The sequence below is a fragment of the Engystomops pustulosus genome, chromosome 9, assembly GCF_040894005.1.
Source record: "Engystomops pustulosus chromosome 9, aEngPut4.maternal, whole genome shotgun sequence".
In the NCBI taxonomy this organism is placed as follows: Eukaryota; Metazoa; Chordata; class Amphibia; order Anura; family Leptodactylidae; genus Engystomops; species Engystomops pustulosus.
In genome coordinates, this window is record NC_092419.1 from 53,577,476 (window position 1) to 53,601,472 (window position 23,997).

The 23,997-nt window shown below is 38.2% G+C and overlaps 1 protein-coding gene and 1 long non-coding RNA gene across 2 annotated transcripts in view; one reads left to right on the plus strand and one right to left on the minus strand.

Annotated features, from left to right (window-relative positions):
* LOC140077727 (vascular endothelial growth factor receptor kdr-like) overlaps positions 1–23,805 on the plus strand; it is a 112,269-nt gene extending 88,464 nt beyond the window's left edge. Inside the window, exons 19-30 of the mRNA XM_072125163.1 lie at positions 717–830; positions 3,330–3,418; positions 7,964–8,117; positions 11,382–11,479; positions 12,153–12,275; positions 13,249–13,360; positions 15,979–16,078; positions 16,179–16,284; positions 16,380–16,504; positions 17,090–17,168; positions 18,378–18,478; positions 20,846–23,805. Of these exons, the coding sequence (XP_071981264.1) occupies positions 717–830; positions 3,330–3,418; positions 7,964–8,117; positions 11,382–11,479; positions 12,153–12,275; positions 13,249–13,360; positions 15,979–16,078; positions 16,179–16,284; positions 16,380–16,504; positions 17,090–17,168; positions 18,378–18,478; positions 20,846–21,047 (1,403 nt within the window). The 3' untranslated portion in view covers positions 21,048–23,805. The remainder of the gene's footprint in view (positions 1–716; positions 831–3,329; positions 3,419–7,963; positions 8,118–11,381; positions 11,480–12,152; positions 12,276–13,248; positions 13,361–15,978; positions 16,079–16,178; positions 16,285–16,379; positions 16,505–17,089; positions 17,169–18,377; positions 18,479–20,845) is intronic.
* On the minus strand, positions 269–18,424 carry LOC140077728 (uncharacterized). The gene is made up of 3 exons (XR_011849834.1): positions 18,328–18,424; positions 15,993–16,071; positions 269–546 (listed from the first exon to the last, which is right to left on the minus strand). It is a non-coding gene; the product is annotated as an uncharacterized lncRNA (long non-coding RNA).
* Positions 23,806–23,997: the final 192 nt, after the last annotated feature.

Genomic DNA, 23,997 nt, shown 5'->3' on the forward strand with positions numbered 1-23,997 from the left:
AGAACAGGGGTCCTCTTCCTGCAGGCAGGGCTAAATGTAAATATCTATGGGAGTCTGCACTTTTGGTTATTTTTGGTACTCAGTGGAACCCCTGTTCCTAAGATAGGGACCCACACCTATCATATATTTATGACATATCCAAATTCAGAAGGTGGGAATACACCTGTATGGTTATAAACTATACTGTTATCTATATATATATATATTATGCTTTGTATGTAAAGAACCTACACTTAAAAGTTATGTACTTTACTTTTGTCCGGTGCAGTACAAAACTTATGCCTGGAATAGGTCTTACTTTGCATGGTCCTAGTGAAGAACATCTGGAAAAAAAATTGTTGACTAAGCAAAATACATTTATAATAAACACAAAAAGATCATCTTAATTCCAGGATTCAGTAACATTCGCTGAACATGAACACATCCTTCAGTCACAGGCAATGAATCTCTCTTGTGATGTGCATTGGGCAGTCACTGTACGGCACATTTGTGACTCGTCTAGATCTCACATATTTTCTTGTGTTTTGCCACCAAATGAATTTCTTCCTACGTACATGAAAAAAAAGAAGATTGGAGAGTGTGTCTTATGTATTAGATTCCTCATAAGGGCTGTGGTTGTTTTTGTTGTTTCCCCTCTAAACCTAAACAGGATTTTGTGAGCCTAGTAAAAATATCCCATTGTACAGAGATGACTATGTCCTGTTTACGTTATGCAGAGTGTGCGACAAACAACGAATGCAAAGCTTTAATGTCCGAACTGAAGATCCTTATCCATATTGGCCATCATTTAAATGTTGTTAATCTACTAGGAGCTTGCACCAAGCCTGGAGGTAAGGCATTAGAAAGTCAGCATTAACCCATTAATTTCCCATAGTAAATAACTATAAAACCCTTGCTTAGAAGGGAAGACCTTTGAGTACATGAGGAATTGAAGCTGAAAATTCCAAACAAATAACTTAAGCACATGTCGGAATTAATTGCAGGCCAATTACCAAATTCTTAAGTAAATGTTCTTGGGTCAATTGAAAGACAAACATGAGCTCAGATTCATCAAAGTCTTGTGCTGTGCACGCACATTGTACAGTAATTCCCATTGAGATTTTTACTTTGATGATTCCAGGCTATGATATGTCCACTTAGAAAAATATTCATATTTTCTTGTAAGTATAATTTATTTCAGGTTTTTTTCCTCTATTATTGCTGTAACAATGATAGAAGTACAGAATACAAATCATTATTCCACTGTCACCATTCACATTTATGGCATATGGCATTTTCTACAGAAAATACTGTAAACGTGTTCCCTCCTTTCCTTGGCTGTTGTGAATGGAGGTGTATGCCCTGGCTACTTTATTTTTTAAGAGAATCTTCAAAACAACTTACTGTTCGAATTCCAACTGCAGTGAATGGAGCCTCCTGCATGTGCTCTTAACCTGTACTATCCTCTTGTATATGCCTGTATATATGCCATAAATGTCTATGATGGGAATACTACTAGAGTTTAACAGGATCGATCATATATGTGCACCCTCTTCCTCTGCCATGGTATTAACATGGCACATAGAAACAAATTCAATCTGCTCCTTTTGTTTTCTGTGGGATTGTGTCTGGCATCGAGCCCTAGTCTCCCATGTCCGAATGCCAGATAGTAAAACATTGTTTGCGTATATTTTTGTCTGGCTATTGTCTGACTATAGAAGCTGTCCTGCTTAGGCAAAAAATAACTGGTATATGTGAACCAGGTCTCTTATTGTAACTAGTTTACATAAGGTGTGAAGAATCATGAAATGCTTTAAAATTTTATTTGTAATGCAAGGGGATGTCAATGTAATCACGTGTTACATAGACAATATTCTATAGTTTTTATATGAATAAATGAAGCCTCATTTGCTTGGTACATACCTAGCAATTTTTTATTTATAAACAACTGGCTGGAAAATGCTACAAAAACATGACTTTAACATGACATGATGTTACAGGTTTCCAAGATCATCAGACAGAAAACAGGCTATGTGACAAACTGGGAGAATGTATTAAAGGGGTTGGCCAAGCATGTGAACCCAGTCCCTTTTTGTAACTAGTTTAGATAGAGGATGATGATTTAAAAACTGGTGGACAAGGCACAATAAAATGTCCCCCACTATGTGGGTGTGCTACCAATAACTGTGAATACTGTACATTGGATTTGAGATATTTGAGATAAGTTTTACTAGCCTTCCAACTTTAAAAAGCTTATTGGTTTCTTCGAATGCACTGGTAGGGGGGGGGGTCTTTCCTGTGTTCTTGGTAGTATGTGTTAAGCTGCTCTACAGTCCTTCCTATCTGCTTTGAACGACTGCTCTAGTATTCAACTAGAGGCTTGCTACAGCTTTTACTCAGAGCAGGATGGACGGTGAAGCAGCTCAATTCAAAGAGCAAAGAGAACAGAAGTGTGAGGACACAACCCCATTGCATGTATAGAAGCTACCTACACAAATAATATATTATAATTCTGCTGCTACCAACAACGACAACACACATATTTTGAATTCATATATGATAACAAGTGACAGATATTTAGGTTTTTAAAAGTAATTAGATGCCTTGTTAAAGTAGCTGATTTTTATAATATCTGTATTCTCTCTTGTATCTAAATTGGACCATTGTGTTCTTTATTGGTTCCAAAACCAAGAGCCTGTTCTCTGTAATGTTTAATTTTTAATCATAAATATAACAAATGATGATCATGAAAATAAAAGCGATAACTTTTCGGAGGAGGAGGCAGGAGCATACCAAACCTTAGTAAGACATCAGATTGGGATGAGTGTACTTGGACTAGTGCACCACTGGTGTTGATTTATTGCATGAACAAGTTAAAAAGGAATTTTAGTGCCTGCGTCACAGAGGAAGAGACAGATAGGGTGAATGTGGAGATAAGATTTGGAGTGCCAGTGCTGTTTGTGTGAACAGTTGAGATGGATCTGCAGCACGCTGTCTGTCACTACTGACAAACAAAACATGTGGACGGAGCCAATTGTGTGAGCATGATGTACTGTGCACGGAGACAGGACGTCCATGCAGAAGTATTACGAGGAAAGCATCCCTCGCCTACAGTATATTACTAGAAAAAAAGGCTTTCTACGTTTCTCCAAGTGCAATCTCGGGAAAAAATAAGTAATGTCATTTTTTATAGTCAATGCTAAGCTTCCCAACCAGTCTTTGCCTTAAGGATCAAATAGAAAAGTGCTAACAAAGAATAGCTAAATTCTTAGCAAATGTACAAAAAAATAAAAAAAAATTTTTTAGATTTTATTTTTAATTTGTTGCTTTACATCTGTCTTTTTCAATAGGTCCTTTGATGGTTATTGTGGAATATTGCAAGTATGGAAATCTGTCCAATTATTTACGGAGCAAACGAGGAGATTTCATAGCTTACAAGGTACGGATAAATTATTAGAATTGTTTTGTAGATTAACAAATATCTATATTTATTACAAGGCTCCATCTATTACATGGCTCCAGCTAGGTGTTGGAAAAAAAATATTTTCAGCTCTTTATTCCCTCAGTATTATTAGAAATTGCTGTAGCTTCATTCATGGAAAGGTTAAAGTAGACCTAACATTTTCATGAACTGTACATAAGTAAATAGTATATAGTAAGGAGCCATTCTATGACCTGTATTCTACATTTCAGAAGCTTCTCAGTTCTCTCTGAGAATGTTGATGGAGCTAATATGATGTCTCCTATTCACTGCACATATATCTGAATCTAACCCTCTTATGCTTAGAAGCATCAGTATTATTTAGAGAAGGGCTCGTTTGTATTGATGACATACACATGATATCCATCAGGCCAGAATAGGGTCTTCCTTCAAGAGGCATCACTTTATGACTCTATAGAACTTACGTGTACACATTTTGTGCAGCAATTAAAGGTCATATTTGACCTAAAGCAGACTGTACTGTAGAGAGACTTATTTACAAACCAATTAAACAACCCTTTAAGACAGTGGTCATGCTTTAAATAGAGTGGATAAAATGTACTTTGACTCCCTTCCTGGTATTAAAGCAGAGAATCTAGCTAGTCAAACCGGGTGTGGTTCCTGCTCACCTCCTCATGGTTCCCACACCTTCCCCCTTTGTCATCAGCCAGCCGAATGCTTGCACCTGTGCATTATCCTTTGTCAGTTGTAATGTGCAGTGAGCGTCGTAGTTGGTCCACATCCTCCACCCACTCACATCGCATGTGCAGCTTCCTGCCTAGCGGACCTGCTCCGACAGAGGCTAATGTGCAGACGCGCATGGCTGATGGCATATGAGAGGAAGTGTGGGATTCATTTGAAGGTGACCAAGAGACACCTGATTCGCCCATACAGGCCACACCCATTTTGACTTGCTAGATTCTCTGCCTGGATACAAGGTAGGGAATCAAAGTACATTTTATCCATTTGGGAGCAGACATTTTTTTAGGTGAAACAAGGGTGCACAAATGTGTTCAGCTTGAATCCACACAGACAATGTTGCTTGCAATACTATTATGCACTTAATACAAACAGTTAAGCGTGACATAATTACATTATTTTCTTAGAATATTACCTCATGTTTTTCTTTATGAAATCATCAACTTTTTAGTGCCTTTCAATTTCGTGGCACACAAAGACATTTATCCAGGCCTATAGCCAACTTTCCCATGGAAAGCCTTTGTTTCCCTCCCTGCCCCTGCTAGGACTCGCTGACACTTTCCATATGGCTGCAGCCCAGATATGTAGTAAGGTTTCCTACTACGACACTGATAGGAGATATATGGGCATGGAGGAGTATGTGTGTGAAATTAGGTTGATGGTTTTACCTTTCACCCATTGATTTGTGTGACATTCAGCGATTCTGGAAAACTCCTTGTATTGACCTTGCACTGCAACATATAGTGCCACTAACCTCTCTGCAGGAGGGAAATATGTAAAGTGGTTGGGTCGTAGGTGCTACATTTTTTCAGTTTCCAAAATTCCAGAATGTGATCCTCATCAACTAATCCGCTTAGATAAGATTGAATGCACCTCCCGTTGCTGGTTGTGCTGAACAGCACTTTCTAACCAAAAATTATCAGGAGTTATTATCGGAAAGGGATACATATTGATAGATAGTAATATATGTGCAATAACCCTGTCAATACATGGACAAAGGAGTAGTTGCGAACAGCGCCCTCTCCAGGTTAGGAGCTGTATGAAGGAGTCATGAACCTTCTAGTAAATTCTAACAGTAGTTTATTAGGTAACCAGCAGCTATAGATTATGCCTCAACAGGCAAGGGTTAAGTGGATGTGATTCTGTCTACCAATTGTATTATACCATGTACATTGGAGTGTGATTGGAGAGTTAGCCACCACCTGACCAGGTTAATTAAAAAAAAACCCTGGACAGGTAGGGGCTAGGTTAGTCCTCTTATGTCCCAGCTCTTACCACAAGAGCACAAGCTCTTACTAGAGAACACATCCTGTCACAGAGTGAAGAGAGGGTTAGTGTCTGTGCACCATCAGCACTGACACTCAGCTAAACCCAGGACGAGAGTTGCAGCATCCACAACTGGACACAGCTCTATCCCAGCCTGCAACTACTACCAAGCTGGTGAACCCTTCCTGGGGGCCACTCTCCATGACCACTCCAGTAATCTGGAATCTCCAGTATTCTGGAATCTGTTCCAAGATCGTTTTGGCCATTTACCTGCAGTTGTTCCAATAAAGAACCGTGAGTTATTTTGCACAACGTTGCCTCCGTCTGTTCCCTGGATAAGGCTGTACCACCCAGGGACATACATTACGACACTCAGGAGTTGCCCCAGAGAGAACCAGTAAATCAGCCTCTCCCTCCATATTTCTTGCACACACCACCTGGTGGAGACCTGCAAGTCTGTAGGACAGCCCTCCGGTCCCCATACCAAGCACCGTGAAATCAGCATGCCTAGGCTGCAACGGCTAGCCACTCTGGTATTCTGGACCCCGGCTGCCTCCAGGCCCCAAGAAAAGGCTAGGCACCAGTAAGGGATGTTGCCTATGGGTATGGTAAGCTCTCCATATGGTCTGCAAATAATTCAAGAGCAAGTCATGTTTTCTAGTCATTTCTATTCTTTATGTTTCTGGAAAAGCTGGGTTTCCAAAATATATGTTTGCTGTTTCAACAATATAAATAAAATTAGTGCCGTAGGAGCAGAAGCTAGGCAGATCAAACTTTATAAAACTCAAAAGACAACTGCACAGTGAACTACTTTCAGTAGAAATATATATATATATATATATATATATATATATATATATATATATATATATATTTTATATACACACATTTTTTAACTACCATATTTCAGACTTATCATGTTCTTCTGCTGTATAACAGCTAGGACACCTGCTCTATAACATTCTGCACATGGGTAGGATATTATCTAAAGTCTGCTGAGTTCCTCCTGCTTTATAGAAGATTTGATGCTATGTACAATGTGACACTACCATCAAGCATTCATCATCCAGAATCCTGTGTAATAGCTTTTGCTTCGTAATGGGTTAACGGCTGTCCCCACATTTCAATTGGTGAAAAACAAGGGCTTGTTTCTACATGTCACATAACGTTTGTATTTTCGGTTAATGATCTCAGTTATATTATAGGAATAATACCAGGCTCCATCTCTGCCTGCTGGCTTAAAAAGCATCTATTAGTCATGGCGTCATGCCCTAGTCAGACAGTGCGGCTTTGTAGCTTCAGATTAGCTTACATGATAGGATAACTGATAAGCAAACACTGGGCAAATCAGACATCTGCATATTACACTTACAGTATAATGGATTGTTTTATTATGTTTTAAGGCTAAATAGAGATTCACTTAAAAGGGAACCTTCAGGACAATTTTGGACACAAAACCACACATGGAGGTTTTGTGTCTCAAATCACCCTATATCACCTCTGTTTGAGGCCCAACAAACTAAAAAAAACACCAAGGAATTTCCTATCTGCACCTGGTCACAGACATCTATAAAATAAGGTGATTTGGGACATAAGGACATATGATTAGTTTAGCACTTTAAATATGTCATTGTGATGTTACTTGTTGGGAAACTGTCTAAAAAATATATGTTATAAGGGTTATTCATGTTTAAATTCCCTTCTTCTTAGAAAGGTCCTCCCACTAAAAATATCATCAATTAGTAATGGAAATATACTCCACACTCCATACAATGTTTGACATACTTTTATGGGGGTTGTCTCAGCATTTATGGTTTTCCCAATCCACAGGAAAAATCTGGATCAGGCATGTTGAATAGTCCTGTCCAAACCTTAGATAATCTTCTGCAAGAGATGTCTGGTAGAAGTGTACTTCCATCTCCCTATACCAGTGATGGCGAACCTTTTAGAGGCCGAGTGCCTAAACTACAACAAAGACCCACTTATTTATCGCAAAGTGCCAACACAAAATTTTAATTTGTGATTTATACTCCCTTCTCTGTCACAGTTTTCATTGATACCAGCACCTGAGGCACAGATAAAGCAGAAAATAGTCCCAGGTAGAGCTGTCACTTTAATATAGCTCTGTGCACAGCAAGTCCTGGGCTGTCTGGGACTACAGGAAGATACCTGGAGTCCTCTCTGGTGATGGCCTGAGTGCCCACAGAAAGGGCTCTGAGTGCCACCTCTGGCACCAGTGCCATAGGTTAGCCATCACTGCCCTATACCGAACACACTGTGTCAAGAATTGATTTATATGGGGTTAGGAGGAATTGCAATAGGCTGAACGATTGTGTGGCAGCCAGCGAAGTACATTTCTATAACGGCTCATAGTAGGGGGTCATGAACCCAGGTTCCCTTCTGTGATGTCCAGTATTTGATGTCAGTAATGAGACAAAGACATGCTTTTAAATAAATCTGTTCTAAGCTGAGTCCATATCAGAGATGAGTGATTATATTTGTGATGACAGCAATCCTGATTTTTCTGTGTTTACTCAGTCCCAGGAAGCAGACAAAGCAGCAGATGACTCAACTAGCGACCTCTCAGAGTTAATAAAGAGAAGACTGGAAAGTGTGGCCAGCACTGGCAGCTCAGCCAGCTCAGGATTCATAGAAGACAAAAGTTACAGTGACTCAGAAGAGGAAGAAGAAGGTAATAATACCTATGACTTAAAAAAAAAAAATCATGAGTGAGAAGCAGGTAAAGTTCAGAAGAAAAATTTGGGGGTCTACTGTTCCCGTACAGGGCAGGTTGGACATGGTTTACACATCATCTGCGTCATATGGTTTGCATCTTAACTTTATGGGTTTCCTTTGGGTTCTGCAATTTCTTCTCATAATACTAATGGACCATACTGGCTACTTGTATTTAACCGAAACTGGCCAATATCTGTGTTCGAGGCAGAAACATTTAATTATAGAGTATATGAGTCCAATATTGGAAAGCATGGCAAGGTGAGTGATGAAATACCGTGTACAGTGTTGCATAAAAGGGCTAAAAGGAGAAAGGAATCACTGATACTTTGAGACACAGTTGTCAATGTCAACTAACTGCTATAAATTAGTTAATTTTACATGTCCCATTTGATAAAACCAGTAAAATAAGTTGTAGTGACCAATTTTGCTACACAGAAACTCTGTGAGACTCAGTGCTACCAAGGGAGTGTGGTACCAACACAACAAGATCTTATTCTTAATAGCCTAAAGACGCAGTTAAGCTTTGCCAAAGAAACCATCTACAAAACATCTGTTGACAAGTATATACCACCGCTGACCACTGTGACTCAAACTCTTATGATGACACTTTGGCTGTCCTATTCTTTAAAGGAAACCTACCACTTGTAGTGGCAGGTTTCCGATGGCAATACCGGGCACCAGCTCAGGGTGAGCTGGTGCCGGAGCTTATTTTAGTTAGTGTTTTAAACCGCGGTATCGCGGTTTAAAACACTTTTTAAACTTTATAGCCGGCGCAGGCAGGTACGTGCTCGGCGCTTACCGTGCGCGCGGCTACATAGGAAGTGAATGAGAGCCGCGCGCATGGTAAGCGCCGAGCGCGTACCTGCCTGCGCCGGCTATAAAGTTTAAAAAGTGTTTTAAACCGCGATACCGCGGTTTAAAACACTAACTAAAATAAGCTCCGGCACCAGCTCACCCTGAGCTGGTGCTCGGTATTGCCATCGGAAACCTGCCACTACAAGTGGTAGGTTTCCTTTAAGCAATGACAGCAGCACTCTTGTAATACAGGATTGATTTTATCGGTAAGACCTAAGCAACAAAAGTGACCAAAGTATGATTGATGGGATTTAGTGGGCCTTTACCACCTACTTTAGACATAAAACAGTACTTTTTGGAATTACTGCAATCTGAAATGTAGCCAGATGTCAAGAAATCATTGTATGATCCTGATCTACCTCAAGCAACAGATATCATTATACTAATGTTAATATCTGCCAAGAAAGTTGAGGTTCTGACAGTAACATACTTGATTCTGCTATAGATGTCTTTGCAGAATACACAAGAGAAGTTCCATACTGGTGGGAATAATGCTGTTGTTGGCAGTATCTACTGTACATTTTGCAATAAGATTATATTTGCTTTTATGCCTATATATCATCATAATGCAAAAATGATCACATCACCGTCTGGTTTTAGAAGGTTGTTGTGTATATATTTACCATTTAATGCTTATTTCTTTGTGGGAGATAGTGTCAATAGCATGGAAGAGGGCATGAGCCAAATGTTTCACAATGGTATATGGTAAATGTAGTACAGACGGCCTCCTACTTTAGGACACCCAACTTACAGACGACCCCTAGTTAAAGACGGACCCCTCTGCCTTTCACCTTTGGTGAAGCTCTCTGGAATGTTACTTTAGTCCAAGACTGTACTTATCAGCTGTAAAGTGTCTGTAATGAAGCTTTATTGATAATCCTTGTTCCCATTACATCAAAAAAATTTGAAACTCCAATTGTCACTGGGGCAAAAAAAAATTACCATTTACCAAAAACTACCATTATAAAATGTATAGTTTCTACTTACATACAAATTCGGTTTAAGAACAAACCTATGGAACCTATCGTGTACGTAACCCGAGGACTGCCTGTACTTCTCATTCCAGAGCAACCGAATGGGGTGCGTCGATCCTTTCATACTTCTCATTAGTAAAGTTAAAAAAAAGTTTCCATATTGAGTAATTAGCTAGGTTAGTTCTAAATAGAGTCAGCGGGATACACCTCAATTCACCTCCAAATCCCACCATTTTCTCCCCTGATTTCCTTTGGGGGAATGTCAGGATGCCCTCATTCACACGACTGTAATGGGGGTTCATTGAGGTCCATGGCACCTGAACACCATGGTGGGTAACCATGCCGCAGGATATAGGACATGCCATATATTTGGGCAGATTTGCAGTGCTGTCAATTGTCTTTCCATGGAGCACTCAACCCCCCCCCCACCCTTCTTCTCCCTGCCCTATGCTCACACGGCTGTGTGCATAAGGCCTAGATTGTTGGCATGTGTGTATGTTCAGTGTAGCTCGAAATAGGGTTTGAAGGGCAATTCAATTCTCAATCTATTTTGTTCCTTTTTAAATTGTAGTTTCTGTGACTTCCTTATTGGATAAATACACAAAAGGCAAGGGATATATATATATATATATATATATATATATATATATATATATATATATATATATTACAAGAGATTAGGCAGCACTCCAGTTGTAACGTGCAAAAAGTGGTTTTCTTTATTCCATGCTTTTTAAAGGTACAGCTGTACCTTTAAAAAGCATGGAATAAAGAAAACCACTTTTTGCACGTTACAACTGGAGTGCTGCCTAATCTCTTGTAATATATCATCAGAGGATCCGTGGCCCGATCCTAGTGTGCCTGCACCCTTCATCGTTCATTTGCCTTGGCGTGCCGTTCTCATTTTCCTGAAGTGTGTATATATATATATTGTTACAGTAAGCCCTAAGCCTTATCATCTGCCATTCTATTTTTTATCACTCTTTTATTACATCTTTTTGACTGATACAGTCTCTCCTGTTTGCTCAAGAAAAAAAACTATAAAGTTGGACTTTACTTTGAACTATACAAAATGTGGTAGTCACATGGCAAGCAGATGCCTGCCTGACAAGCCCTAGCAGACTGCATGTGCCCTGCTATAAGGGTATACTAATCAGAGCATAAGGAGTGATCATGTACTTTATCAGTACGAACCATGTTATATACTCATAGCCCAGACATGTCTGCTGAACTTTATAACCCACACAAAAACTAATAGCAGGAAATGAAACGAAATATTGTAGAAAGACATTGGCTGGAATGCTAGTGCTAAGAACCCTTATGTAAGGAGTAGCTCTCTCTATTGTTTAGTGGTGATTTCTACATATTTAACAAAATCTATTATTTTTCAGATCCTGAAGATGTGAGCAAAAGACAGCTAACAATGGAAGATCTGATTTGTTACAGCTTCCAGGTGGCAAAGGGCATGGAATTCCTGGCCTCCAGAAAAGTAAGAATTCCAGAACGGCACAAAACCACCACATAACCTTTATTTTCAGGCTAGTTTGCAAGCTAATGCATTTCCACTCACCCCCAATGAACAAAAAACTTCATCTTGTTTAATGCGAAATTTGATATAAATAATAAAACAATAAAAACATAAATAAAACTTGTAATGTTGCAATTATAATTTACATCTAAGCCCATTGGGTTTGGGTGTCAAAAAACTCAAGGGTTTGAATAAATTTGATTAATTTTAATAAAACTATAAGGGGACAGGTTACCTTTAAGTTTTGTCTTGGCCAAATATACAGTAAAGCCAATTCACTGAATAATAATTACTGTATGATGAAAAATAAAGTTAGTGGGAAAAAATACCTGCAAATGTCAAAAGGCTGAAATATCTAGCGAATTATTTCTGTGTTTTGTAGTTTATAGAGATGATCACAATCTTGTTTCAGTTATTACAGTCTGCGCCGCTGACCAAAACTTTCTGATGCTTCCTCTTTACATGTCTGTGCATTGTTCTGACATTATACAATAGAGAAGAAGTTGTAGTTCCCTGTGGGAATTATGTTTTGGTCTGAATGGACTGGAGATCTATTCTTTAAGGCCTTGGAATGCATGTTTATTATTTATGGCATATCCTGTGAATTTCAGACATTTCTTTCTTAACTTTGTAGTGTATTCATCGTGATTTGGCAGCCAGGAACATCCTATTGTCTGAAAATAATGTAGTGAAGATCTGCGATTTTGGCCTAGCTCGTGATATATACAAGGATCCAGATTATGTGCGCAAAGGAGATGTGAGTACCACAATATGAGTACATTACTAATTATGTCTTGCGTACAGGGGCAAACTATAGTAGGCAATGAAGTTCCACTGATCTATTGTGGAATACATGGGAAGCTCTGGGAAGTTCTCTTTTATGTTGACGTCCTTTGTGTTTCCGTATTTTACTCCTCTCCTCCCAAAAGCCGGAATCTTTTTATTTTTCCATTTACAAAGATGTAAGAGGGCTTGTTTTTTATGTAACAGATTTTACTTCCTAGTGGCAACATTTAATATTCCATGCACTGTATTGGAAAGTTGGAAAATAAAGTAGTGAAAGTGAAAAGTGATGAAAATACACTGAAAGCGATGAAAATATGCCCCCCAATTTGTGTCACATGGAAGCCAGCACAGCTGCAATACAAACCGCTCACGTGCGTCACAATGCCACCTCAGACGCCTGTTAAATACCTGTCAAAGCCGTGCAATCCCCGAAAACGGGGAACTGTCCGACGACACTGAGATCTGTGACCCTTAGTAAATAAGCCCCATTGACCATTTTCTTACTGCCTTTGTCTTTTTGGTTCAGTGTAATCACAGAGACTATATTTATTGTTTTTATTACATTTCAATACATTTTTAAAAACTGAAAGTCTTCTTTACAAATTTAAATCCCTATATCGCCTTAATCTGACACTCCATCATGTGACAACAATGTGACATTTCCATAGATAACATTTGGAGGAGTATATGACGTTTTTAGCAATTCATTTTTTTTTGTGTGGAAAAAAAAGTAGAATGGATTTTTTGTTTTTGTTACGGGGTTCACCACATGGGATAATCCTTCTTATCCGTTGATAGATAGGTCCTTTTGAATATAGAATATATAATATGTTTATGATTTCTGTGGTTCTGATGTTTATAGCATGGTGCTGCCTGGCAGAGGCTATGATTCTGTGTTCCAGGTATGTTATCATAATGTTAATAGATGTTTATTCTACTTCCAGGCAAGGTTACCGCTTAAGTGGATGGCACCTGAAGCTATATTTGATAAGATCTACACTACACAGAGTGATGTGTGGTCCTTTGGTGTGCTATTATGGGAGATATTTTCATTGGGTAAGTCATAGAGACAGATGGAGGCTAGCTATGAAATTATTGACATTCTCCCCTGTGGTGGCACTGCAAGGGAGCCGACCTCCCACCAGATTCGCCTACAGACCACAGCTCATCAGTAGTCTCAGTGTTGGGAAACCGCAAAAGACCCTTCCAACAAAAAATTGAAAAGATGGTCTAATACTTGACACTGCCCGTAATATAACAGGCCAGTTGTGTAGTGACCATTAAATGCATATTAATAACTTGTAACATAAATGTAAAATTAATAGGGATCCGTCTAACATTGTCCTAGGACTTTTTCAGTGCTACTCAGGTTTCGCCATAACAATAGCTTGAACGCACGGAGAACTGATTTTTAGTAACGGTCAATACGGCTGTGCCGCCTGGGAATCAGATAATATAAACATGTCCTATGACTGGAAAGTTTTTACTGTATCTTATTAATGAAGTTTGCTGAACAACCATGTATTGCTGTGGTTTCCTCTAACGGGCTTAGTCCTTGGCTTCATCCTATCACAAGTTCTGCCAAAACAAGTGCTGGCACAGTGACTGTATGACACTGCTTGTTTTAGTGTGTTACTTGGTATTTGAGCTTTTTTGTGAGTTAACCCTTTTATAGTAATCTAGTTGTTTTAATTTGGTTAGAAACTTCAATCGCTCATGAAATCTATTGATAAAACTTTGGGAAATGCTTGAGATTTTTTTGGCAGACTGTAGTATAAAACACAACCATTAGTAGACCACATATAAATATACATAGCATGTAAAACTAGGACATCATGTCACAAAGCTGATCATCTTATCAACTTATCTCGATTTGCCCAGCCAAGAAGAGCGCTAAGAAACATACATAGTAATTGTTTACTCTCAGTCAAATTAAGGAGTACTATCTCCAAGCCCATAGTAGAGGTTTAAATGTAAAAGATATAGGGAACCCTCATATTATTTGAAGGCCCTACTTGGTTATTCTAAATATTAAAGTGATGTAGGAAGCATTTATACATTATTATTTTGGTAATTTTTTTTTGTAAGTTAAAAAAATTAGCTAGTACATTCAGCTAGTCGGGGAGAAAGAGGAAATGGGTATGTGGATTTCTCTTTTGAAACTGAGATCTTTTTTGCAGGATACAGACTGTTTATTAATGTTTTATCACATTTTAGTAACTTCTTACACTATATGTATTATATCTTTCATCCTTTCTTGAATGGCAACTTTCCGGCCTCCCTTCCTGAAACACATTTTAGAATGAGTAGCTTTGTATTTTGTTTATTTTTTTAAGATTGTAGCTAAATATTTAGCAATCTTTGAATAGTGCATTCATCATGAAACTTTCCCAGATTTATTCAATGAAGTATAGGCTCTTACATATCAAATCATTAAACTTGCTCCAGAGTCTTCCTATCCCCTTAGCCTGTTGTTTTTGATAAATGTTACCCATAAAGCTCAACACCTAAGACTTAACATCTAAAACTAGAGATGAGCAATTCATCCATGAGTCCATTCCTAGGGCGGCACGAAGGCTTAGTGGTTAGCATTACAGCCTTCAAGTCCCGCGGTCAACATCTGCAAAGAGTTTGTATATTCTTTCCGTTTTTGCGGGGGCTTCCTCCGGTTTCCTCCCACCCTCCAAAACATACTGGTAGGTTGATTAGAATATGACACCTCCTGCTTAAAACCCAAAAAGTCAGAAGGTCCAAATTGAATTATTCCAATCTGATGTTTCTTACTTTGTATAGGAAATTTGTACATAACCCCCTCTGGTCCTCTAAAATACAGATTTAATAAAAAGCTCCTATTTCATTTTGTCAATTTTTTTTACATTATATGTTGCCCATCCCCCCTCCCTAAACTGTGGGATAGATTATAGTATTACCTAAATGTCATTTTAAATTAATTTGTCCAAAGTGCATCACATAGGATTAGTATTGTATTAAGTATTGAATCTACAACTCAACGAATAGATTCGCTCCTATCTACTTAAAATCTTTATATTATTGAGCAAGAATTAAATAAGCATGGGAAAGTGATCAAATGCAAATAGCTCTGTACAACATGTGTACAAGAAGTTAATGGGGTCTACATCATCCACTGCAAATCTAAGCAGCACACACTGGGGCACATTTACATGTCCGACGATAATGCACTGTGCTGTGATTCACTAAGATCGTGCGCCCGATATCCTGCATGTGAAGCTTTTCCGCTCAGGTCCGACAGAGTTCACCTTCTTCTTCATGGTGCATGTAAGTGCATTGTCTTGAGACACAATTTGAAAGTTAAATTTCACGCTTAGTCCGAATCATTCGGATCGTCTGACGACCCGCCCCCCAATTTCTGCCAAAATCCGATAGCGTGCGACACAAAGCCAGTGAAGACCCCTGTTAAATACCTGTCAAAGCCACTCAATCCCCAAAATCGTCGGAAAGTCTGACGAAAATGTGCACACAGACCCTTAGTAAATAAATCCCACGTACGTTCAGTTCTGGTGCTTTCTGAGGCTACTGCATCCTCTACTAGTATAGGAATGCCTAGATTGGAATATAACTTGTGTACACATACTACTAATGCTATGTTTCTGTCACAGAGTATAATTGGCTTGGTTTATTTAATGTTTGCATAGGTGCTTCACCTTACCCCGGAGTTCAGATTGATGAAGATTTCTGTTGCCGACTAAAGGAAGGAACTCGGATGAGACCACCAGAATACTGCACTCCTGAAATGTAAGATATATTTTAGAATTTATCCTCCATATCCTACATATAAATGTAGAAGTACTAGTTTCATAGGTAATTTATATGTTCTATGCACTTTTATATTCAGATATCAGACAATGCTTGATTGCTGGCAAGGCGTCCCAACAGACCGACCAACTTTCACAGATCTAGTGGAGCGCTTAGGAGACCTTCTTCAGGCCAATGTGCAGCAGGTTTGTAACACATAAAATGAAACTAATTTGTAGTATTTTATTAATTTATTGAAAATAATAACATAATAATATCTATTTTGTTTGTTTTGTTAAAGGAAGGAAAGGATTATATTCCTCTAAACACTGCTTTACGAATTGATGGAGATATAAATGTGAAACCTGGAAATGAGGAACAAAACGTAAGAAACTCCATGACACGATGGAGCATTTTGGAGTCTGGGTAAGAAACATGATGAGTTCTCAATATATAATTCTCTGTTGTGTAGTTGACAAGTTGTAGCATGGAGATTACTGATAGCTTTCAAAAATTACTGGAAAGTAGATGCTGAAAACTCCAAAGTTGCCTAATACTTACAGTATGTGTCACATTACATCTCCTTATTAATTGTACTTAGAATTTAAAGATATGACTTATTTTCTGTTTGCTTGTAAAACTTCATGTCAGACATGCCTAGACATATGTGGTGCACATGCTACATGCACCTGCACCCGGAGGTGACCTAGTTAACATATGAAGTACATCATAAACATATTATTCAAAGCTGTTTTCATAATGTTGATCCTACAGCCCTATCTCAGGTCTGATTAATGTAATTGCTTCCATATGTTCTAATTACTGATATTTACTAGTATGTAATGCTGCTTTAATCACTGTAAAAACATTATCGTAATATAAATGGACTGCATTAGTTGGGAATAAAAGGTAAACAAGACCTTATAAGAGCTCCAATTGTGTAGAGTTAAATTGGGAAGATTATCAAAGAACTAGTGGGTGTCAGTTTCACCTTATGTCCTTTCTTTATAGAAACAACAACAAGAACCGACCGCTGAGTGTGAAGACATTTGACGAGGTGCCAGTGGGAAAGGACAAAGTGCTCAGTGAGGTAAACTATTTTGTAGAGAGCAGAAAAAAAGACTGGTCTGAGCACATTCCCTAATCCAGTACAGCACATCAGCTCCCAAAATGCAATCTGCTGCAAAGCAAATGTTCACATCCAGCAGGAACCTGCCCTTAGAAGAAACATCTGGAATTAGGAGTAACCAAAAACATTCACACATTAGCGTATTCTACACAGGGCTTTAAGGGGTTTTCTCATTTCATAAATCTATAGCCTATCCACAGGAGAAGTTACAAATGTCTGATTGCCGGGGGCATGGCATTTCAGGAAAGCTGTAAGATTCTCTTTAATGGGGCTGTACAAAGATTGCTTGTTATTCCCTATACATAGGATAGAGGATGGCAATGTGGTTGGTGGGGGTCCAACTGCGGGTCCCATCCTCACTAATTGATGGACTGCAGGTTAATCATACTTCTTGCTGCTCCATTCAATACTTTGGGAGTGTTGCAAAGATATAGCACTCCCAATCACTGTCTACATGAGTGCCAGAGATAGCCGTGTGATTTGTTCTACAATTTTGACACTCCCATAATATTGAATGGAGAGGCAAGTCTTTTGTTCAACCTGCCATTCTACTCATTAGAGTGAGGTGGACCCATGTTTTTAGAATTGCTGGGGGTTGATTCTCATAATCAGTGGGGGGCCCACAAATTGGACTGTTACTAATCCTGGGTATAGGGGATAACATGCAAAGTTGGTACAATACTCTTTAAAGGAAATCTACCACCAAGATGAAAGGTTGTAAACCAAGCACACTGATGTAGTGGCATACTGGTGTGTACCCCATAAAAATTATGCAAATGAGCCTGTGGGACTCTTGGCTCCATTATTAATTATGGAGCCTGGAGCTAGTTTGCATAATTTTGCTTAATTTTAAAAGCCTTTTTTGTAAAAAAAAAAAAAAAACAGGTAAGAAGAAGATAAAAGAAGAAAAGATCCTGCCATAGGTGGCACACACACCAGTATGTCAGTGTGCTTGGTTTACAATCCTTCATCCTGGTAGTAGATTTTTGACTTCTATAGAACTATTAAGACACGATACAGGGGACCTGTACTTTATTGTATACTTTATTTCTTTTTTGTTTTATCAATCCAAGGCACCTAGCCTAGGGCTTTTTATTTTATTATAAAATGTACATTTTACCTTTTTACCATTTTGGAGGGTTGATAATAGCTGGATATCCTCTATTACAGGACGGTGAGTCTGACAGTGGAATGGTGCTTTCCTCAGTGGAAATGAAGTATCTGAAGCGACAAGAGACCCGGTCATGGCCTTTTGGAATAATTGCTAATGCGTACGTGGAAAGCTCATTTATGAATTCAATCCATAAAAATATACTAAGTACAAATTTTCAGTGTATATATGCACTTATATACACTTATTTATAACCATTATACTACCTTTATCCTACAGTCATCATTGACAGCAAGAACAGCAAGAGCTCTGTGCATGAAGAGTTAGGCTCCAGCAGATGATCTTTGAGAATTTCCCTCATGTTGCTCTATCAATTTCCACATAAATAAACATTGATTCCTATCAATTCCAGCCCACCTATTGCATTGAACCATGAAATACAACCTCAGTCACTTGAATGCAGTTTTATAACTTTTTTAATTATCAATTGTGCAAAATTTTAAGAATATTGACAAATATGTACCCTTCCTTATAATGCTCCAGATTTATCACAGTGGCAAATGTTTGATATTAGATTTGGTGCATTTTTAGGCTTTCTGGTCTATTTTTATACTGACAGCTTTGAATCTTTGCATGTTCCTTTTAGGCAAGCCACAACCACTTGACAAACAAGTCAGGAAAAAGTTTTTAAAATACATAATGGTGCTGATTTATCAAGAACGGCAAATCCCGCAGTTTGTCCGAATCAGTCGTATCGTCTCCCCCCAAAATCCGATCACGTGCGCCAAAACTCCCTTCTAAATGCCTGTCCCAGCAGCGCAAATCTGAGAACGTTGGAATATCTGACTAAAGACCCTTAGTAAATAAGCACCATTGTGTGTCTGTCTTAATGATTGTGTGCATCCGGCACACAAAACCTGCAAAATTTCAAATTCTAAAATAAAACCTACACCAGTTCCAGGATGGCATATATTCCCGCTATTACTGGGCAAGTTTTTGGGGCAAGTCGAAGTAACTTTGGCTGGCCGCCTTGCTCCATGCATTGCCACAACTTTTCCATGCTATGTTGCATTGCCCTAATAAGACCATCATGTACACAAGTTTGGGTAGGAAAATAAACCAGAATTCTGGTACATTTACGGTAGTAAATCTCTTCAGTGTATACACTTTGCTCAAAGTACTTTTTAACACAGCTGACTCGATTATATCTGTTTTATGTGGGTTTAGCTTAAAAAACCAGTTAGCTAAAATAAATATATTCTCAATTAGTCCAAAAACTACAGCACAGATGTAAACCAAAAAGCTGAAACAATATCACTGGGTAGTCAAACTGTATAAAGATACATCAGAGACATTTACCCTGGACACATTTCAGATATGGTCTCTGCTTGACAGTAAACCTTCTTGTGGATCATTTCTTTTAGATTGTGCCTTTGCCAGATCCCACAGTTCTTATGACTTGTGGTGTATTCACTTTCTAAGCCTGGCAGACTGACGAAGCATGTGAGATGAGAAGAACCAGGCACCGAATCAAACAAGCCCCATGCATATATGTCATATAATATCTGACTACCTTCTATAAGGTCAACTCAAATATATTGCCATTTACATTGTAACTTACTAATCCTATGCAACCCCTTTAAGACCTGGAATAAATAAGTGGAATAGATGTTTCACCAGTTCACAGATATTCCCATAGCACGTCTTTGCGGTCGGTCAGAACATTATGTAATTACATCTCCATTATGTCACACTGCGGTAAGCTCTGGCTGATATCCAGTGCACAGTGATATATTGGCTGCTTGCCTGACTTATCTGATACCTGAGGACTACGAGCACAGTTATCTGTTCATGTTAAGGCTTGTGCCCCCTCCAAGCTTCTAATAAAGTGTATGTTTGGTCATGCTGTGCACCAAATTATGGATGCAGATGATCTGGTCTCTTTTGTAACTTTATATCAAGTCTTTTCAGGTCAAATATTATAAATGAATTTATCATTCACTATGCAAGTTGTAGGTCAGAGTAGGACATCAGTAAGGGAGGAAAGGTTCATTGTATGCATTCTATATATTGTTGAATAAATAATATATATGGGTTTCCTATTTACTGATTTAATTGAGAGCCTACATTCTATAAGGAAATAGGAAATATACTCAATAATGAACTATTTTTAGGGTATTATTGAAACATAGTGCATTCCAGAGAACTTGCAAAGCTTGAGAAATGTTTTGTGGATTTGGATGTAAGTTGTAGATCACAGAAGAGTTGGATGATAAACTGATACGATGGAGAATGTGTGGGATGGTCTCACATCACTGATGAAGGTAATAAGTCTAACAGGCAACCATTGCAGTTCCATGGAGCCACAAGTGCAGGGGATGAATGAAAAGATGACCATCTGGATAGATAAGACTGGGGAGATGGATTAATGTAGTGTGGGGAACCCTCAAGCAATTTATTCAGTAGTTAATTGATCAAAAATATGTTACTTTGATGAATGGTTTCTAAAATATCTCTTTGTTTACAGAATGAAAGCAGTAAGTAAAAGCAAGGAGTCAGTACTGGGGGAGAATGAAAGAAGTCACATTAAGTACCAGCCATCAACTCAAATAGAAGAAGACCTCACACTGGAAGACCTTGTTCTTATGCCCATGGATTTAAACCTTGAGTGCCACAGCCCACCTCCAGATTATAATTCTGTCATTCATTACTCTACTCCCCCAGTGTAGCATCAGTGGTCACCACCTATGTAATGCTGGCCCATCTAACAGCTTGTTTAGTCAATGCAGACTTACTTTAGAAACATTTTACAGACTAATGACTGCTCCATCAGTTCATAGGAAAATCATATCGGGTAGAGCTGTGATTTAATTTGATGTGATCCAAAGAAGATGCCAAGACGAGTTGAGTATCTTTATAAGCCTTTTTTCACTCAATGGACATTGGATAATTTTTTAAAGCACAAGATTAAAGTACTCATGTAGGATGAAGACTTACATATAGCCATCTATAATGTCATGTATTAACATTTTTAGAACACTGGTCTTTTATCATATTGCTGACGTACATCATTCGTGACATATATGTCAAGTTTTATTATCATCCTGGAAGAAGGCTTAAACATATACTTCCATTCTAGGGAAAACGATGTGCTTGTGATAACAGTAATAGCTATTAATACCTAAGCAATGATTTTCCCATCTCACTGATGTGATTTAGGCTGCACTCTTTATATACTTCTTGTGTCTTTCATTGTATTATGAAAAGCATCAAGCACAGGAAACTAGACACTTAACCTTGGGCCAAAATGTAATGTAACATCCTTTTACCTAACATATGCTGGTGTATGAAGATGTGGCAGAGGGGGTCATTAAACACCTTTAAGTATCGATACTATCAGCACACTCTATAGTTACACCTAGGTAGGATCTGCCCGTGTTCATAGATGAATGTTGCCTGATCCAAGTGTTTTGTCAAAGACTGCTGGATTCCTGTGACATCATGTGTCATTGGCAAGTAATAGCCATATACGCCCAACAACTAGTTTCCTCACCCCTCAGCTACCCCATGGACAATCAGGTTCTTATATGAAGAGGAGAGTAGGCTTCTGCCACACTCCTATGGTAGCAGCTTATCTGCTTTGTGAACAAAGTACTGGACATGCACAACTATTGTTACTTTTACAATGTCCATACGCACTGTTAGGAGGCGGCTTTTATGAGATTGCTCTCCAACTGCAGCTGCCAAAACAAAAGTGATGTGTCTTTGATGCAGATATCCAGTTTCCTTGCCAAAATGATGTTTGATACAGTCCTTTATGTTACTAGGTGACATGGAGCTAGAGCCCCTCTTATAACTAGGGCAAACCTGGCAACCCCCAAATGAAGTGCTTCACAATGCCTAATAAAATGAATGGGCTACACATGTAACATATGGAAATGTTGGGCCTACAGAGTGAGATGCACTTCTTGTAGCCAATAGTACCATTACCATCCCCCATAATTAGCTCTGGATTCCCTAATTGGGTATTGGAATCACCCTTTAATTATGGCAGAGGGTCTTTAATGTAACCAACAGGAGTTGGGTTATAATTAAAGTGTTATATAAGTTAGAAAAAGTGATGGTTTCTTCGTTGCTACATATCTTAGCTCTCGAGACAACTCAGGCAACCAGGGATACTACTTGGTGCTTTTCTGCTGTTTTACATTGATTTGTTGTATCTGATGGAATAATATGTTGCCTTAAAGTATTATAAGTGCCTTTGTATATTTACTAATGTTATCTGGTCTTTTGTTTCTAATTTAATTACCATATTCCTCTATCCCCTTTCCCTCTTGTACTGTACAGTATAGAGTGTATTAGATTTTCCGTTGTGTGAACACATCATTGAGCCTGCAGGGCAAGGCCACATTTTCTTTTCATTTACATTAAACTGAAGTTTCTGCTGGATTACACACACTAGGCTTATGCTATTATCATACATTTCCTTATCATATATCAGTATGGGGATATAAAATGCTAGAGGCAATTGAGATCCCTAGCCATGTAAAAGGATTTGCTTATGTTTTGCAAACTTGATGTCAAAAGATTAATATTATTTGTGAAATGATAACTGTTTTATAGAGGTCAGCAACACTTTACATTGCATTGTTGAATTAAGAATCTAGACTGTTTGCAATTTAGTCGATTAATTTCTAACCACAATTCCTGGGCACTGAACTGAAACATATGATCAAAGAAATGGGTCAGTGCTTATTCCATGTTATTTTCCCATCCCTCTTTCATGTCCATTATTTGTATTTACTCCCACAGCGGTCCTTGCACTTTTTGGACTCAATATCTACTTTAGCTGATGTCCATATTTTAGGCGCTTATAAAAAAAAACACTCATTATAAGAACTTTTTTAATGTAAAATATTAAGGGCCTTTTATTTGATCAACATTTGGTCCTGATCATTCAATATGATAGAAACTATGGACATCAAATTTCTTTAACTAAAAGTATTTTAGTTCTTTTTTATCAGGTTTTGGAATATAAAAAGACAGGTTTGTTTTTAATTCCTCCACCCACCCCAAGGGGGGGAAAACAGTATAAAACAATGCATGACCCAGGAACTTTATCAATGATGCATTTCACACTCTATGAATGGAAAATGCTGTTTTGCCACTTGAAGATACATGTCTTCTTCATCCTTATAAAATCTGCATATTATACTCTTTACTAAAACACTATAGCAATATTCAATTGGGAATGAAGATCACTTATCTGTTCTGTGTAACTTCTCAGGGAGTCTTACAATAGTTGATTTTTTTGTTGGTTTTACAAAGGGAAGCAAGTGTTATGTGAAGATGGGTGCCAAAAGTGATGGGATGTAAATGCTTATTCTGTAACCCTTAATGGCAAACAATAAGTAGTTTTTACAAATGGATTTTGTATTGTTTTTACCAATAACATCATCTACAGTGGAAAAAAAATAAATAAATAAATATATATATATATATATATATATTATGCAATGCCCAACTTTTACTATACTACCTACAAAGAATTGTATAGCAAACTAGACAACAGTTGAAATGACCAATAATGGTTAAGATCATGTTGTCATTTTCTGTAGTTTGTTTAGGAGATAGCAGTGATGCCATATTGCCATGACCAAACATGGGTTTCCAATAGGT